The following is a 19,483-nucleotide window of genomic DNA, read 5'->3' on the forward strand; positions in this document are numbered from 1 at the left end:
ATCAGATGGAAATCCAACACCATTACTGGAGAAAAAGGATGGGTTTCACCAAAGTAGCCCTGTGATCTATTGAGAAATGGAGTCCTAAAGGGCTGTAGGAACGTGCTTTGATGGACAGGCTTAGGTGTTGTTGCAAGTGATCTTGGCAGTGATTGCATTTAGGCCTCTAATCTGTAATTATGGGAGCGGACTGGCTCAGTCACCTTGTTTTGTGACAGCTGGGTTATTATTTACACTTACAAAAGTTTGACTCCAGTAAAAAGGTCACTTAGATTAACATGGAACTATAAGCTGGACCTTTGGATGACCTTTTTTAACCAATGGCTGGGACGAACTAACAAGATGAAATGGAAAGCCAGATCTGGAGGGCGTAGGATTGACACCTCTTTCACTGTTGGCAGCCGCTTCTCATGCCTCGACATACCTGCCTTCTGGAACTCACAGCAACAAAAACTTTTCCTATTATCCCTAACTCATGGGTGCCTGGTGCTGGCAGTGGGTACAGAAAGTGAAAAATTGATCCATTCTGCAGTACTGATGTCCTTCACCATCAACAGTCCAGATAATCACCCCAGAAAAAAAGTGATTACTTAGCTTGCACTTCATATTTCACACACAGGGTAGCCAGATGGAAATTCACTATATTATTTAATTATAAATGTAAAATTCACTATACTAACCTGGAAACATGCCAAATTAAATAAGTGAGATACTGTACAAAACCAAACTAAACAAGTATTAATACCTTAATGTGCTCAACCCCCTTAGTTATTGACAGATGACTGTATCGCTCAGTAGCCTGGAGCTTTGAGTCCATTAACAATTGTACTATAATTAATGAGATTTTGAAAAATGACAAACTCACAGTGCAATTGCTGACAGAGTGAGGCAGATGTGACATGGAAAATTAATAACTGAATGTATTGTTGATGATGAATGAGCTCCTTTGTTACAATGGGGCGATTTACACAAAGCCAATTCTGACATTGGTTGCAAAATGTTCCATTCCCCAACATTTACAATAAATATTCATCTCAGAAAAATTGTTATTTGTTTCTGATTTTGTTTTTGATACGAACAATTAAATTCGTGGCTAAAAGAATGCAATGAAATTGGATGGTATATTTGCTAAAAATTGTTGCAGTCATAATATCTGTCAACATGTTCTTTAATCTAATTAAAATGTGGTTTCTATTTATATAGTGCTAGCAATTTCCATCAATGCAAAACAGCTTTGATGCTAACCTGCAGCGTAACTCGGTTGTGAAGGTACTAATTCAAAGGTCTACTTGTATTTTGGTTCAGAACTCTCAATTAAACCACTCCAGATATTAGTCTCCCTAAGGTTAGGCTTTATTTTAAAATGTAGAATCCATGGTAATAAAATTCGGATCACAAAACAAGTAACAAATCATTTACTATGTAAGAGATTCTACAGGAATTATTATTCACTCAGTACCACATTTATATAATGAGACAGTGCATGTGATAAAGCTCTCCATCTAGCAAGCTGTATTCATGAACTGAACAGATTGGTAGTTACCAAATCTGTGAGGCACCTTGACTGTAGCTGTCTCGTTCTTAATCTTGAGCGCACATACACAACTATAACCGCTGCTCTATGTAAGGACTGAAACTACAACCCATATGACTCTAAGCACATTTGTCAGCCACATCATTATATCCAAAGAACATTTTTTTAAAAATCCTGCACAAGGTAAAATGAATGAGCTGACATAAGCCTTCTAGCTAATTAAAGGAGTGAATACTCTCATCTGTTCCCTTATCAGTTGGCACATATGAAAATATTCTATTATATGGCAGCAAGTATGGTTTTAGAACTAATATGGTTGCCTGAAGAATCTCCTAGATTCTCTTTTGAAGAAATAAAATTCCAACTGTGCCTAGACTTCCAGAACAGTCTTATCTTTGATCAGAACGTTGTAGGTCTAAGCCCCATACCAGAAATTACAGTTCAGAATCGAAGCTGAGTACTGAGAGAATGCTGGCTGCACTGTTGGAGGTGCCATACTTCATGAGGTTTTAATTCGAGGCCCAATCTGTATCACAAGTGAACTTTAAAGATCCCAATTTTCGATGAAGAGCAAGAGGCTCTCCCGATACTGAGCAACCAGCCAGTATCACCAAAACAGATTCATTGGTTATTCATCTGTCATTGTACTTCAAAAGTAATTCTTTCTATGTAAAGGGCTTTGAGATATTTCTGAGAGATGTGCTAAGGTGCAATAAGATGCAAAATCTTTCTTTCTTATCTCATGAACTGAACAATACATTATACATATGGCATAAACATATGTGGGTTTAAAGGATGAGTGGCAACAACGCCATTATTTAATTGCCCTTAATTCAATTTATATTAATATTAATTCAATAAACTGTATTGTGTATTTTTTCTGAATTTCTTTTCTATATTCTGCAGATCCTTCATCAAATTATTGAGGAACCATGAGCTGGAGTTTACTTCGTGATGTTTTAAGTGGAGTGAATAAATACTCCACTGTAGTGGGGAGAATCTGGTTGAGTGTCATGTTCATATTCCGAGTCCTTATCTATGTGGTGGCAGCAGAACGTGTCTGGGGTGATGAGCAGAAGGAGTTCAACTGCAACACAGAGCAACCTGGTTGCGAAAATGTGTGTTTTGACCACTTCTTTCCAATGTCCCAAGCAAGACTTTGGGCACTGCAACTTATCATGGTTTCCACCCCTTCTCTTTTGGTTGTTATGCATGTAGGTTACAGGGAACATAGGGAGAAGAAATTCCATAAGAAACTGTACAAAGACAAAGGGAACATAGATGGGGGTCTGTGGTGGACATATTTCTTTAGTCTAGTGTTCAAAACGGGAGTTGAGATCATATCCTTGTTTGCGTTTCAGTGGATGTACAATGGGTTCTCTGTTCCTCGCCTTTTGAAATGTGAAGTTAAGCCCTGCCCCAATGTGGTGGATTGTTTTGTTGGTCGGCCCACAGAGAAGACCATCTTCATCTACTGCATGGCTGTCTCCTCAGGAGCATGTATACTATTGAACATCTGCGAGATGAGTTACCTCATTGTAAAGCACTGTAAAGAATTCTTTGAGAAGAGATCTGGCAAACAAAATCAAAAGTTGAAATGTGGATGTGATCCGTTGCAGAAAAATCATGATCATCTGAAAGCTCTTAAAAATGGCACTTTGAGATCATCCGTAAGCATTCACTCGATGTGAAACCAGAAAAACATCAATGTAATCTCCAATACTGCTGATATAAGCTGTTTGAGAACATAGATACCAATGTGCAGTCACCTGCATTCTTAGGAAATGAACAAACGTTAATTAAGTTACTGCCTGGGATTCTTCACAGAATCTTTGAAGAAATTTTCATTATTTGAATGATTTTCCTGAACAGATGTGTAGAAGGGAGAATACTATGTTTATCATGGTTCAAATATTTGTAAACCGCAAATAAACGTTGTTACTGTTGAGTAAAGGATACCTGGGAGGCTGGCGCACATAGAATAACCTGATTGTCATATTAATTACAAATGTTAATGATGTTCCAAGCTAACACAAGACCTCCTCCCTAATGCACATCTACAAGTTGTGCAAACTTGTAAAGTTAACCCTCATGTGCAAAGTTCCTCGTGTTCCCTTTGAATTTTGAAGAAATGTCTGTTGTGTGTTCAGTAACCGTGAATGTGACGGCATAGCTGAGGAAGCTATCTATAAGGATACAAGAGCTACCACACAGTCAATATCTGATGCCAGCCATGCAAAGTTACAGAAATATAGGCCCTGATATTCCGGTCGGAGGCTTCTTTCGGACAAACACTTCTGACCAGAGAATTTTTAGGAAAGTACCTGGTGGTCTCGGAGGAGCCTGTGATTCCGTTGAGGAGGCTTTCTCTTCCCGCGCTGCGAAACGCGCTCCCATCCTCCAGGTTTGGATACAGAAGGTGCAACCAATCAGGTACAGTATTCCACAGCTTTCTCATTAATAGCAATGATAACTCCGTATCTACGAGTTCTCATTGCTATTAATAAGACAAAAAACAAACACACTAAACACCGCAATAAAAAATAAAAAACACACCTCACATAATTAAAATTAATTGAAATTAAAGTTAATAAATGACGTAGAAAAAAAAATTCCGATTTAAAAAAAAGTTTTTTTAATTATGGTTTAAAATAAACTTACCGTAGTGAGCAGGGTTTTTAACAATAAAATGTGTTTTTTAAATTTAATTTTACTTTGTTTTTATGTGTTTTAAAATTCTTACACCTGTAAAAGTAGGCTATGCTTTTATCAGGTGCTAGAGTTTTCAGGACATTTGCTGGGGAAGATATGGGTGAATACCACAATCTTGCCCATGCAAATGTCCTCGCTCCCGAGATGCGGAGGATCTGTCAAGCTGGAGCTTGACAGATCAGAAAAGCCGGTTTTCAGCGCATGCGCATTGTGCACTGAAAACCGGCTTTTGCAATGCCTTCCCGGGTCCGTACACACTCCTTACGGACCCGGGAGGCCGGAATTTCTGGGCCATAATTTACACGCTTTGGCATAAGGGTGTGAAGGTTACAAGTGTGCATTGATTTCATTTCTCAGCCCTTTCAGCCTACTTTCTGGCACTGAATGTAATTTGAATTGTTTATTATGTGCTGATAAGTATCCTGATTGTTTGATTCAAATTTCACATTTACCACAAATCAATCGTAAACACTTATTTTACTATACCTTAAAAACATTTCCATTCACAAAAAACACAGTGGCCCAGAAATTGTGGTTGGAGGCTTCCCAGGGACGGATGCCTCCGACTACAAAGATTTCTACGAAAGTACCTGGTGGTCCCGGGAGGTTCGGCGGCTTGCGGTCCTGGGGCTCTACATAGGGGCCCACGTACCCCAGGATTGTATGGCATTCATACGCATCACTGGAATCACATGGGCCGGCCCAACCTATCAGAGTAGGCGATCCCCATTCGTACTAATGAGCTGCCATAAGTATGAATGGGAATACCACCAAAACACAGAAAATTTTAAAAACACATTACATATTTAAAATTAATTAAAATGCAATTTAATTAAATATTTTATACAAAATTGTTTTAATAGGGCTAAAAATAAACTTACCTTAATGGACAGGGTTTTTAATATAAAAATGAGTGATAACATTTTATTTTTCTATTTTTTAAAATTCTTAAGCCTGCTTTTACCAGTGTAAGAATTTGAAGGGCATTCGCTGGGCAGGAGTTGGGCAAATAGCCCAACACTCTGCCTGCGGAGGCCTTTTTCCTTCAGATGCGATGGATCTGTCGAGAGATTTCTAAACGCAGAACTTGCGCAGCCCCTACGGGTCAAAATCATAACATCGTAGAATCCTAGAATGGTTACAGCACAGAAGGAGGCCATTCGGCCCATTGAACCCGTGCTGGATCTCAGCAAGGGCACTTCAGCTAGTCCCACTCCCAGCCCTTTCCCTGTAGAAAACGTAAAATTCATTTTTGAAAGCCACAATTGAATCTGCCTCCTCCATCCTTTCAGGCAGTGCATTCCAGATCCTAACCACTCACTACGTAAAAAAGATTTTCCTTATGTCGCCTTTGGTTCTTCTGCCAATCACCTTAAATCCCTGAAAGTGTTTTTCAAAGTCCTTTTAGCAGCCATGTTGGTTCCCACCCAACCCATCATATAATCAATAAAATAACATTTATAAAATAATAAACACTTACAAAAATTAAATCTTACTAAAAAACTCATTCATCCCATCTTCTAATATCGTTTGATAGTTCAGCTGGACTTTGGTTCCGAGTATTTTTTTGGGCAGCTGCACATTTGCAAACTTTCAGGCTTCCTTATAAACATAGATCTAGACTTTTCCATTATTATTGCTTGCATACCGCCCACTTAACGTCTATTTTAATGCTAAAATGAGGTGGAACGCCCATATACTGCCCATTTAGGCACAAAATGGAAAGTAATGCCCATTACTCAGTCACTTATCGTAACGCAAGTATGTAACGCCGATAAAAATTAATACTGCCCGCCTACTTTTTTGGGACGGAAAGATCAGAATGGTCGACACCAACGCCCATAATATCGCCCATCCTTACTTTCGACATCTCACATACATCTCGCCGACAATATCGCTCGCCGAGAAAACTGCTGTGAAAAAGTTGAACTGACCAGAACTACTCACAGCGGTATGGACGCCATTTTCTCCAGTCGCATCATTTAAAAGGCTGCTCTGCTTCAAGATTCTTATGTCAGCAGCTCATAAATGGCCGCTTTGCTTGAAATAACGCTGGTGGTATTTACAAAGCTGCAACACTGCTGGGTGTGCAGGTCATACATCAATGATGTGCATCACCTTGGTGACAGTTAAAGTTTAAGTTGATTCAAGTTAAGTGTAATTATACCCTTTCATGTTAAGGAATCACCAGTGTGTAACGGTGCAGTTATCTGAGACAATGCACAACAAAGTTATGTTAAATAAAAACCATTTAATTTGACCATTTGTCTGAAATCATAAGTATATCTGTAAAAAACACCCCAGTCCACCCCCGCCCCACCCCATAACAAATTTGTCACATTTACATCATTACAATGGTCCCCATTTCCCGCAAAACAGAACACAAATGCAAACCAACAAGGTAGCTCCCTCTTCCCTTGCTCCAACCCTCCCACCAATATAGCAGCAGCAACCTAAAAATATGCCCCAGACAACACCTGTGGCCATGCACCTCACTTTCCTTCCTTCCCCCCCCCGCTTCTCCTCCCCACCTCTACCCCTTCCCCTCCTAACTCCAAGCCGCCTGGCCGAGGAGGTCCTAAGGCGATGCTTCATTGAGGGGGATGAGAGCAGAACCGCTGCTTGGACGGATATGGAAGAGGACGGTCCCGAGGTGGGAACGTGCTCCGAGCTAGAAGCAAGATCTTCCTTCTGGCTCTCATGTGCCATTGGCAATGGGGGTGTGGCACCTTGGGGTGTAGTGCCGTGCTCCGGGACCACTGGGAGCCCTCTACCACCAGTGTTCCTGGCTACCAAGCTCCAGGGACTCCTCCATCCCTTCCATGATATATATTATTTGTTTAACAAAAACTCGGTGCCGACTATGTTCTTGGTGCTTAGTAGGCATTTTGTTGCTGATGAATCTCCCTCGTGCCTCCCACAACAGCCAAACAAGCACACACCACACCCAGACACACTTTCAGTCCCTCTCTGCTCCCTCTCTCTCTGTCTCCTCTTCTGCGCATGTAATGATGACCCCTGACCTCCTGAATCATGGGAAACGAGTGTTGCCATGCCGTTGCTAAGGACGGCGACACTTTACAGCAGGTCAGAGAGATTTAACGCTACCGCCCATTTCAGATCGCTCACGGTAACGCCCATTTTTAAAAATGGAAACTAGGGGGTTTGAAAATGGGCGATAATCCGGTGATCTGGAAACCCATATTTACCGCCCACGCTGGAAATGCCGCTATTTTTGGGCGATCTGCACAAAAGTGGAAAATCTAGCCCATAACCTCTCCAGTCTCCAACTTTCCACTTTTTTATGTGATCTTTCAGGGCACTCTGTTTCATTGCAGCTTCCCGCCTCACCTTCACCCGCGCTGTTTGCAGTGTGTTTGCATTCTCTCTTTCCAATGGCCACACTTTCTGTTCCCAGCTGTCACACTCTCTGCTCCCAGGGGTCACATTCTCTGCTCCTGGTGGCTGTTCTCTGTACCCTGGCAACTCATTATAGTTTAATTTATTGTTAAAAAGAGAAAATCTGAAAAAATGTATGGAAAATATGTCAGTAGTGTGTGTCAAGGCCAATGAAATGTACTGACAGGTGTCTATTTTCAGTGCAAGATTAGTGCTATCAAAGCCATGCATTATGATGCTACACACCTGGGAAGGACAGGTTTAACAAGGAATGTATACAAGATACACACCCGACTTAAAAATTTGCATCAACGACATTTATGCCTGTGGGTTGCCGCAGAACACATTCTTCTGAAATTTGAGTGCTGCATCAGTGCAAAACAGATAAAGTAGGAAGCACAATTCTCCTGTAGCTGGGCTGTAATTAACCTTCAGCCATCCACTAAGAGCTGAGGGAGCTTATCTAGTGAGTAGCTGCACCATACAGGCAAGGGAAGTGCCAAGCCTGAACTTTGGTCCATGCTGAGTTAACTGATCACACCTAGATTAATGCTTAAGGTGCTCCCCTTGATTAGCAAGGGGGGAAAGCCAGACAGTATCCCACTCATCTCTGTCTAGTGACTCCAAGTAGCAGTGTGACTATGCGGATGTTGGGTGGAGATAGGATTAGGTTTGCATGTGATGCTCCCTGCAGACAAAGAGCCTGTTGCCATTCACTGCCAAGGTGAGGTACTTTAAGACACCTGATCTCGGATATTAACACCCCCCGCCCCCACGACAGGTGGGAGGAGGTTCCAGGGTTCTGGAAACCCGGCAGCAAAGATGGAGATGGGGGCAGCCCGCTCCAGGAGGTAACTGCTTTTTATAGTGCTTCCTGTGGGTCAAGAGGAGCAGGAGTACTCCCTCCGGCCCCTCAAGGAAGCCTTCAGCCTTCCCACTGCCGATCGAGGACTCTCTCTCCCCCTGCCACAATCGGTTGCCTCCATCCTCCCAGCCCCCAATCTGCAGCCGACCCCACGATTTGATCCAAACCCAACTCCCACCCCAGCCCTCAACCTGCTCCATGATCCGATTACTGGGGAACATCCCCAAGGATCCCTGGCTGCGGCCTCCTGCCGTTGGTTTTCCCGCCTGGCAGTCGGCCAAATTGACAGGCTGCTGGGCGGGAAACGGAAGAAAAAAATGATAATGAGGTCCTGCCGTTAAATTCATCAGGGCCTCCGCGTCGTCGGCTTTGCCGGGTTCCCCATCCCCTCGTCCTCCCGCCTGCCTGTAAACATCGGGGCGCCTGTGTCTGGGGAGCCAAAGCTTAAGAAGGAATCAATATCTTCAGGGGAGAAGAGAGGAAAAGATAAAATTGGTGAAAAAATTAATGCACGGCCAAAATTAAGTTTTATAGAAATAAGAACAGAAAATGCTGCAGGTCAATCAGCATCTGTACTGAGAAAAGGCAGGTTAGCATTTCCAATCTGTACCCTTCATCAGAATGCTATAATACAGGTCTGCTCCAGTGAAGGGGAGTTCAACTTATCTCACACGGGAAAGGAACGGAGTTTTAATAAAGTTCTAGTTTGATATACCAACCACGTCCATCAATTATATAGATTTACAACAATAAATGTGTGTGTATATATATATTGCTGCAAATAGGAGGACCTTCTTGCACACACTCACATGCTTTTGAGATGAGAGACAAAAATACCCTGATGCTTCATCTTTGGCTAAATTGATCGAATTAATGTTTTTACATTGAGTAAAATGATTCTAAATATTAAAAAAATAAACTAGATGGGTTACAACCATATTTATTGTACCGTGTGGTGTTTAAGGACTTTGGGCAAGTCATGGAATGGGCTTGAATACCTTACTCCGAAGCTAATGCTCTTTTTTTCATGTACCAAATCACTGTGCAGTGCAGCAATCCTATTGTTTTTACCTCCGTCACTGTGACACTCCTTGCACTTTGTTTTATTTTTTCTCAGCACGTAGGCAACACTGGCAAGGCCGCATTTATTGCCCACTTCAGCGGGCATTAAGAATCAACCACATATGTGGGTCTGGAGTCACGTGTAGGCCAGACCAGGTAGGGGTGGCAGGTTCCTTTCCTTAAAAGACTTTAGTGATCTAGTTGGGTTTTTGCAACAATCTGGCAGCCTTTAATGGTCATTTTTTCCAAGCCAACAAATGACCAGATTTATTAAGTTATTTACAATTTACCATGGCGGTATTGAAACTCACAGCCTCCGGGTTACTACAAATCTAAGCTATGAAGGTGACCTGGGCTGATTTCCACTTCTTCCCAGTAGGGAAGCCCCAAACCACTTTTTATTACTTTCCCCGGGATGACATTGGTTGAGATTGAAAACCATCTGTGTGGGGAGTTGGGATGTGTCATCATGACAGGCCAACCAGAAGACACTTTAAGTTAGCAAACTTTGTCATAAACCATGAACTAAGCTCTTTCATATGAGCCCTCCATTTTAGGCACTAATAATCACTAGTGGCCTTGTTCTGAAAAATGGTTCCCTTCTATTCTATCTTTGGAGTGTGGGACTGTAGTGTAGCTCCATGTAGCTCTGTAATTGTCTGATAGAGGCATGATTCAAACAGTCCTAAATATCAACGTTTTGCTTTCCTAATCATGGGATATATCTGTATTGCATGCTACTCTGTCCAGCACTCAGCTCAGAACTGACACAACCCCCGATGATGTCGCACTCAGTCGTATTGATCAGTAAAGGTGTCAGGTTTGTCCTTGGCTTCGCCTTAGATAGCTTATCTCAGTCGGGGTGGTGACAAGGTGCTACAATTAGCCTCAAAGTTCCTGAGCTAGTGAAGGGAAAAATCAGTCAAGATTCCTGAAGCCGATGATGATCTAGTGGCTCTTGCTGAAACGTATGCACATGTGATGTCTGCTGAAGAAAGTACTGGATTCTGCTGTGATGCCCTCTTGTAGAACAGTCATTGTCCAAGGTTGCACATGCAGAATGGTTTTTGGATGAAGTATAATGGTACTGAACCCCGGCAGTGCCTTCAGGAGAGGAGGGAAAGAAAGAAAAGTGAGTTGAGAAAAAGGCCACAAAACCCAATCAACTTAAGCAAGATAATTTCAGTGACAGACAAACAGGACCTCACAACCTTAAAGTTATAAGTTAAATGTGTAATCAATTGAACTAGTTGGTACGCTCTGAAAATAAAAGCAGTGTTGTGTCTATAAGCACTCTAGTAATGACTCCACGAGGCAAGGTATTGTACTTGAACTGTGGTGCCCTTAAACAACGTATTACAGCTCCTGAGTCAGGATACAGCATGGTGAGCTCCCTTTCAGACCTGGTTACCTGTCGTGTACAGGTGACCCCTAGGTCTCCACCAGTTGCACCCTCTGGTGGTACAAGCATAGTGTATACAGTGTGAAGGTACATCCAGTAGTCTTATATAACTGTACACTAAGTGTAAAGGGAGTATACTTATGTTATACATACACAGCAAGCAGGGAAGTCTTACTACAGCTATATAAGGTATTGGTGAGGCCACACCTAGAATACTGCGTGCAGTTTTGGTTTCAATATTTATGAAAGGATATACTTGCTTTGAAGGAAGTTCAGAGAAGGTTTATTAGGTTGATTCCGGAGATGAGGGGTTGACATGAGGAAAGGTTGAGTAGGTTGAGCCTCTACTCATTGGAATTCAGAAGAATGAGAGGTGATCTTATCGAAACGTATAAGATTATGAGGGGGCTTGACAAGGTGGATGCAGAGAGGATGTTTCCATTGATAGGGGAGACTAGAACTAGAGGGCATAATCTTAGAATAAGGGGCCGTCCATTTAAAACTGAGATGAGGAGGAATTTCTTCCCTCAGAGGGTTGCTTCAGAGAGCTGAGGAAGCTGGGACATTGAATAAATTTAAGACATCCAGTGGTCTTACGTAACTGTACACTGAGTGTAAAGGGAGTATACTTATGTTATACATACACAGCAAGCAGGGAAGTCTTACCACAGCTATATAAGGTATTGGTGAGGCCACACCTGGAATACTGCGTGCAGTTTTGGTTTCCATATTTATGAAAGGATATACTTGCTTTGGAAGCAGTTGAGAGAAGGTTTACTGGCTGGATCATCTTGCAGTTGGGTTGAGCGGTCTGGGTCGTCTCCACGCAGTCGAGTTGAATGGCGCGTTTTTCAGGTGTTGTGCTGGATCCAACTTCGGGGCCGCGGAGGACGCCGATCGCTGGAGGATAAAGGTTTTCCCAGCTCCAACGGATCTTTTTCATCCATCTTCTCCTTAATAGCGTTGGACCAACCCCAGCAACGATCCACAAAGGTAAATTGTGCATCGCACCATCATGGGAAACCTGGACATCCATGCTGCCAACGACTGGGATGGTGTCGTTTGTGTAGGTGAGCAGCTTCACCTGGATCGAGATCATTTTAGGTCATTAGACTGGATTGTCCTAGAGTTTCTCAAAGGCTGCCTGATTCATCAGTGACTGGCTCACCCCTGTGTCCATCTCCATCGTGACTGGAACACCGTTGATTTCGACTTCCATTTTCAACGGGGAACTCTCGGTGGTGCAGGTAAACACTCCGTACACCTCATCGTGGGGCTGAGCTGCCTCATGAACTCTCTCTTCATCGTCGCTGGAGTCCGGGTGATCGGCCAACTCTTCATCGACTCGGTGAGTACACTTTCTCTTGCATATTCTCTGGAGGTGGCCCTTCGTGTTACAGCTTTTGCATGTATAGTCTTTACAGCGGCACCGGTGGGCCCTGTGATTTCCTCCACAGCGCCAGCATGGGGTTAGCCGGTTGGCCCCATGTGGCGGACTCAGGGTTGCGGGACTCGGGGTTCTGTTCCCTCTTCCTTGAGAGAGACCACTTGCAGCCCTGTCTCTAAAAGGCGCCAGTCGGTTCACAGTACTTGCCGGGTTAGAGTCCTGGGGGTGAGACATCCACTTGGAATCGCAGGCTGAGATCATGAATGCCTGACTCACTTTAATTGCCTTCTGCAGGGTGACTGTGGTATCTGCAGAGAGCAGCCTGTGGAGGAGGCCCTCGTGGCCGATTCCAATAACGAAGATGTCCCGCAGCGCTTTGGTGAGGTGGTCGCCAAAATCACATGGTGCAGCCAATCGTCTCAGGTCTGCAGCATATTTTGCGATTTCTTGGCCTTTGGGCCGCTGGTGGGTGTAGAATCGGTGTCTGGCTGTGAGGATGCTCTCTTTAGGTTTGAGTTGTTCCTGCATCATCGTTACGAGCTCCACATATGTTTTGGTTGTTGTCTTCTCTGGGGCTAGCAAGTCCCTGACAAGGCCATAAACGGTGGGCCCACAATTGCTAAGCAGGATAGCTCTGTGCTTTACAGCCAACGAGGTCAGAGTGTCTTCAGCCAGGTCATTCGCAATAAAGAAGTGTTCGAGCCTTTCCACAAAGGCCTCCCAATCTTTCCCATCGGCGAATTGTTGAAACGTGCCAAGGTTCGCCATTTTCGTGTGGAAATTCGTAATCTCATCGCCAGTTGTTGTGTCTATTAACACTAGTAATGACTCCACAAGGCAAGGTATTGTACTTGAACTGTGGTGCCCTTAGTCCATTTATTACAGTTCCTGAGTCAGGATACAGCATGGTGAGCTCCCTTTTATACCTGGTTACCTGTCGTGTACAGGTGACCCCTAGGTCTCCACCAGTTGCACCCTCTGGTGGTACAAGCATAGTGTATACTGTGTGAAGGTACATCCAGTGGTCTTACGTAACTGTACATTGAGTGTACAGGGAGTATACTTATGTTATACATACACAGCAAGCAGGGAAGTCTTACTACAGCTATATAAGGTATTGGTGAGGCCACACCTAGAATACTGCGTGCAGTTTTGGTTTCCATATTTATAAAAGGATATAGTTGCTTTGGAAGCAGTTCAGAGAAGGTTCACTAGGTTGATTCCGGAGATGAGGGCGTTGACATGAGGAAAGGTTGAGTAGGTTGGGCCTCTACTCATTGGAATTCAGAAGAATGAGAGGTGATCTTATCGAAACGTATAAGATTATGAGGGGGCTTGACAAGGTGGATGCAGAGAGGATGTTTCCATTGATGGGGGAGACTAGAACTAGGGGGCATAATCTTAGAATAAGGGGCCGTCCATTTAAAACTGAGATGAGGAGGAATTTCTTCCCTCAGAGGGCTGCCTCAGAGAGCTGAGGAAGCTGGGACATTGAATAAATTTAAGACAGAGATACACAGTTTCTTAAGGATAAGGGGATAAGGGGTTATGGGGAGCGGACAGGGAAGTGAAGCTGAGTCCATGATCAGATCAGCCATGATCTTATTAAATGGCGGAGCAGGCTCAAGGGGCCGTATGGCCTATTCCTGCTCCTATTTCTTATGTTCTTATGTAAAATTGGGTCAGTCATTTTATTCTCCTGTGGTTACCTGGCTTGGGTGCTGATCAAATGGAATGTGGCTTCCACTTCCACAGCATTAATTCTGCATAAAAGAGACTACTGTGCAGAGAATTTTCAGTATAGGCTGTTCTCTCTTCTCTTTACCCTCCCCCACCACTGTCTATGATTTCAGGAAGAAGAATTCAGTATCATCATGTCTTGTTTCTTTTTCAACTTATCAAAACTAATCTCAATGATTATATTTGACACATGAAAATTTGGCAGGCTATAAACGATTGCTAAATGTGTGTTCAGTTATTACACAATCACTTTTTGGGAATTACCTACAGACCTCGGGGAACCGAAATTGCCTCACAACTGAAAGTAGGCAGACCTATCATTTCTGAATATTTTTCTCCGCCCCAATCCATGGGGTGGAGAGTAGAGTGATATTGAGGACTTTAACAAAAATGTTCATCTCCAGGCTGTGTTCAGGTCGGCTGCAAGGTGGAAGTGTGTGTGGAGCGAGTCAGATGCTGGTATCAGCGTCACATCGTCCCTCCTCTTCAGTTAAAGAGAAGGGCCGCTGCAAGCTCTGCATGGGGTTTAGTTAGGCCCACTGGGCCACCAGGATGGGTTTTGGCCGGGCCAGTAGCCCGTTACCCAAGAGGGTATGTCGGGCTGCCTGTTGGGCCAATCTCGGACTCGGCCGACAATTAAAATAAAATGGAGGCGCCAACAGCGCACCCCCCTTTAAGGGCGGACGCGCTACCCGGGCACACAGTGCTTCCCGCAGGGGAAAGCTGTCAGTGGCACCGACCAGCGGCTGTTCCACGCCTGCTGTTAGAAATCAGGGATGTCTAAAAATTTATAAAACTGATATGAATGCTGATACATATGCTTATCATTATAATAAATCACACATGGCCCATTGCTGGAGCTGATCACCTTGTGACCTTTAGGTTTAATGTAATCTCCAAAAGTGAAACCTGCAGGAAGAGCCTGCTTTATATAGGAAGGCAGCACGAGGTGCAGTAAAGTGTTCCTCCCGGGTTTTCCCCATCTGTTGGCTATTACATGTAATTACATGGTACAATGCATGATGCAGATTATGGCTGCAAATACATCACAAATGCTATGTTTAACTCATTGTTTTGAACTGCAGACGGAATGTCTCTTTGGATCAGAGAAATGCTAATGTCTTGGTTTCCGATGGAGGGGATAGTTCTTTGTACTATATACAGTCTCCCTGTTGCTAAGCAATTATCTGTTGTTTTTAAGTTAAGGCTTGAACCTTGCTTATGTATTTTATGTATAATACGAAGGGTAGGGTTTGAAGTTTTTGAAGTTTTGAAGTTACCTTAACAAAAATGCTGACGAAGATAATGAATGGAAGTTGGAGGAATTAACGTAAACCCAGGCAGTTTGCTATGTCGTAAAGACTGGTTAAGATGACAGTTTCCTGGGTTGGCTTCATAGTTCAAAGAGTAGAGGGATAAGGCTTTGTAGTGATTGTACCTGGGAGAATAGAGAGAGAGAGACATCAAAGGAATTCTACAGAAAAGCGACTTAGATAAGGTATAAACGATGACATATTACCAAAACTGTAAGACATCTTTAGGGTGGGCTTTGTTTCAAGAACTGAGACAAAGAACTGGAAGTCTTATTCCATTTGCCTTCCTGATTATTTGCTGTACCTGCATACTAACGTTTTATGTTTCATGCACCCCCAGGTCCCCCAGGTCCCTCTGTACTGCAGTACTTTACAATTTTTCTCCATTTAACTTATAATTTGCTTTTCTATTTTTTTCTGCTAAAGTGGATAACCTCACATTTTCCCACATTATACTCCTATCTGCCAAATTTTTGCCCACTCACTTAGCCTGTCTATATCCCTTTGCAGATTTCTTGTGTCCTCCTCACAATTTGCTCTCCCACGTATCTTTGTATCATCAGCAAACTTGGCTATATTACCCTCGATCCCTTCATCCAAGTCATTAATATGGATTGTAAATAGTTGAGGTCCCACCACCAATCCCTGCGGCACCCCACTAGTTACTGATTGCCAACTGGAAAATGACCCATTTATCTCGACTCTCTGTTTGCTGTTAGTTAGCCAATCCTCTATCCATGCTAATATATTACCCCTAACCCTGTGAACTTTTATCTTGTGCAGTAACCTTTTATGTGGCACATTGACAAATGCCTTCTGAAAGTCCAAATACAAGACATTGACTGGTTCCCCCTACTCATTACATCCTAAAAGAACTCCAGAAAATTTGTCAAATGTGATTTCCGTTTCATAAAAACCTGTTGACTCTGCTTGATTGTATTTTGCTTTTCCAAATGTCCCCCTACTGCTTCCTTAATAATGGACTCCAACATTTTCCCAAAGACAGATGTTAGGCTCACTGGTCTATAGTTTCCTGCTTTCTGTCTGCCTGCTTTTTTAAATAGGGGCGTTACATTTGAACTTTTCCAATCTGCTGGGACCTCACCAGAATCCAGGGAATTTTAGTAGATTACAACCAATGCATCCACTATCTCTGCAGCCACTTCTTTTAAGACACTAGGATGCAAGCTATCAGGTCCAGGCGATTTATAGAAACATAGAAACATAGAAAGGGGAATAGATAGACGTTTCTGCGGCCACAATTGAGACTCCAGGATGGTATGTTGCCTCCCTGGTGTAAGGGTCAAGGATGTTTCAGAGCAGTTGCAGGACATTTTGGAGGGGGAGAGTGAACACCCAGTTGTCGTGGTGCATATAGGTACCAACGATATAGGTAAAAAACAGGATGAGGTCCTACAAGCTGAATTTAGGGAGCTAGGAGTTTAATTAAAAAGTAGGACCTCAAAGGTAGCAATCTCAGGATTGCTACCAGTGCCACGTACTAGTCAGAGTAGGAATCACAGGATAGCTCAGATGAATACGTGGCTTGAGGAGTGGTGCAGAAGGGAGGGATTCAAATTCCTGGGACATTGGAACCAGTTCTGGGGGAGGTGGGACTAGTACAAACCGGACAGTCTGCACCTGGGCAGGACCAGAACCAATGTCCTAGGGGGAGTGTTTGCTAGTGCTGTTGGGGAGGGGTTAAACTAATATGGCAGGGGAATGGGAACCTATGCAGGGAGACAGAGGGAAGTAGAATGGGGGCAGAAGCAAAAGATAGAAAGAGGAAAAGTAAAAGTGGTTGGCAGAGGAACCCAAGGCAAAAATCAAAAAGGGCTACATTACAACAAAATTCTAAAGGGGCAAAGTGTGTTAAAAAGACTCTATGCCTCAATGCGAGGAGTATTCGTAATAAGGTGGATGAATTAACTGCACAGGCAGCAATTAATGATTATGGTATAATTGCCATCACGGAGACATGGCTCCAGGGTGACCAAGACTGGAAACTCAACATCCAGGGATATTCAACATTCAGTAAGGATAGACAGGAAGGAAAAGGAGGTGGGGTAGCGTTGCTGGTTAAAGAAGAAATGAACGCAATAGTAAGGAGGGACATTAGCTTGGATGATATGGAATCTGTATGGGTGGAGCTGGGTACCAAAGGGCAGAAATTGCTAGTGGGAGTTGGGTACAGACCAGCCAAACAGTAGTAGTGAGGTTGGGGACAGTATCAAACAAGAAATTAGGGATGCATGCAATAGAGGGACAGCAGTTATCATGGGCAACTTTAATCTACATTTAGATTGGGCAAACCAAACTGGTAGCAATTCAGTGGAGGAGGATTTCCTGGAGTGTATTAGGGATGGTTTTCTTGACCAATATGTCGAGGAACCAGCTAGAGGGCTGGCCATCCTAGACTGGGTGATGTGTAATGAGAAAGGACTAATTAGCAATCTTGTTGTGCGAGGCCCCTTGGGGAAGAGTGACCATAATATGGTAGAATTCTTTATTAAGATGGAGAGTGACACAGTTAATTCAGAGACTAGGGTCCTGAACTTAAGGAAAGGTAACTTCGACGGTATGAGACATGAATTGGCTAGAATAGACTAGCAAATGATACTTAAAGGATTGATGCTGGATAGGCAATGGCAAACATTTAAAGATCACATGGTTGAACTTCAACAATTGTACATCCCTGTCTGGAGTAAAAATAAAACAGGGAAGGTGGCTCAAACGAAGCTAACAAGGGAAATTAAAGATAGTGTTAAATCCAAGGAAGAGGCATATAAATTGGCCAGAAAAAGCAGCAAACCTGAGGACTGGGAGAATTTTGTAATACAGCAGAAGAGGACAAAGGCTTTAATTAGGAGGGGGAAAATAGAATATGAGAGGAAGCTTGCTGGGAACATAAAAACTGACTGCAAAAGCTTCTATAGATATGTGAAGAGAAAAAGATTAGTGAAAACAAACGTCAGTCAGATTCAGGTGAATTTATAATGGGGAACAAAGAAATGGCGGACCAATTAAACAAATACTTTGATTCTGTTTTCACAAAGGAAGACACAAATAACTATCTGGAAATACGAGGGGACCGAGAGTCTAGTGAGAAGGTGGAACTGAAGGATATCCGTATAAAGCAGGAAATTGTGTTAGCGAAATTGATGGGATTGAAGGCCGATAAATCACCGGGGCCTGATAGTCTGCATCCCAGAGTACTTAAGGAAGTGGCCATAGAAATAGTGGATGCATTAGTGATCATTTTCCAACAGTCTATCAACTCTGGATCAGTTCCGATAGACTGGAGGGTAGCTAATGCAACACCACTTTTTTAAAAAGGAGGGAGAGAGAAACCAGGTAATTATAGACCGGTTAGCCTGACATCAGTAGTGGGGAAAATGTTGGAATCAATTATTAAAAATGAAATAGCAGCGCATTTGGAAAGCAGTGACAGGATCGGTCCAAGTCAGCATGGATTTATGAAAGGGAAATCATGCTTGACAAATCTTCTGGAATTTTTTGAGGATGTAACTAGTAGAGTGGACAAGGGAGAACCAGTGGATGTGGTGTATTTGGACTTTCAAAAGGCTTTTGACAAGGTCCCACACAAGAGATTGATGTGCAAAATTAAAGCACATGGTATTGGGGGTAATGTCTTGATGTGAATAGAGAACTAGTTGGCAGACAGGAAGCAAAGAGTAGGAATAAACGGGTCCCTTTCAGAATGGCAGGCAGTGACTAGTGGAGTGCCGTAGGGCTCAGTGCTGGGACCCCAGCTCTTTACAATATACTTTAATGATTTAGATGAAGGAATTGAGTGTAATATCTCCAAGTTTGCAGATGACACTAAACTGGGTGGCGATGTGAGCTGTGAGGAGGACACTAAAAGGCTGCAAGGTGACTTGGACAGGTTAGGTGAATGGGCAAATGCATGGCAGATGCAGTATAATGTGGATAAATGTGAGGGTATCCACTTTGGGGGCAAAAACACGAAGGCAGAATATTTCTGAATGGGGGCAGATTAGGAAAGGGGGAGGTGCAACGAGACCTGGGTGTCATGGTTCATCAGTCA

The 19,483-nt window shown here is 43.2% G+C and overlaps 1 protein-coding gene across 1 annotated transcript; it reads left to right on the plus strand.

The window, feature by feature from the left end:
- The first annotated feature begins 2,466 nt into the window (after positions 1–2,466).
- On the plus strand, positions 2,467–3,225 carry gjb7 (gap junction protein beta 7). Its single transcript, XM_070884521.1, has one exon. It carries the CDS (start codon positions 2,467–2,469, stop codon positions 3,223–3,225), a length of 759 nt encoding a protein of 252 aa, XP_070740622.1.
- The last annotated feature ends 16,258 nt before the right edge of the window (positions 3,226–19,483 follow it).

This window comes from Pristiophorus japonicus, chromosome 7 (assembly GCF_044704955.1).
Source record: "Pristiophorus japonicus isolate sPriJap1 chromosome 7, sPriJap1.hap1, whole genome shotgun sequence".
In the NCBI taxonomy this organism is placed as follows: Eukaryota; Metazoa; Chordata; class Chondrichthyes; family Pristiophoridae; genus Pristiophorus; species Pristiophorus japonicus.

Excerpts from the sequence above, each read along its gene's own strand:
- gjb7 (XM_070884521.1), top strand. The coding sequence starts at position 2,467 with ATGAGCTGGAGTTTACTTCGTGATGTTTTAAGTGGAGTGAATAAATAC.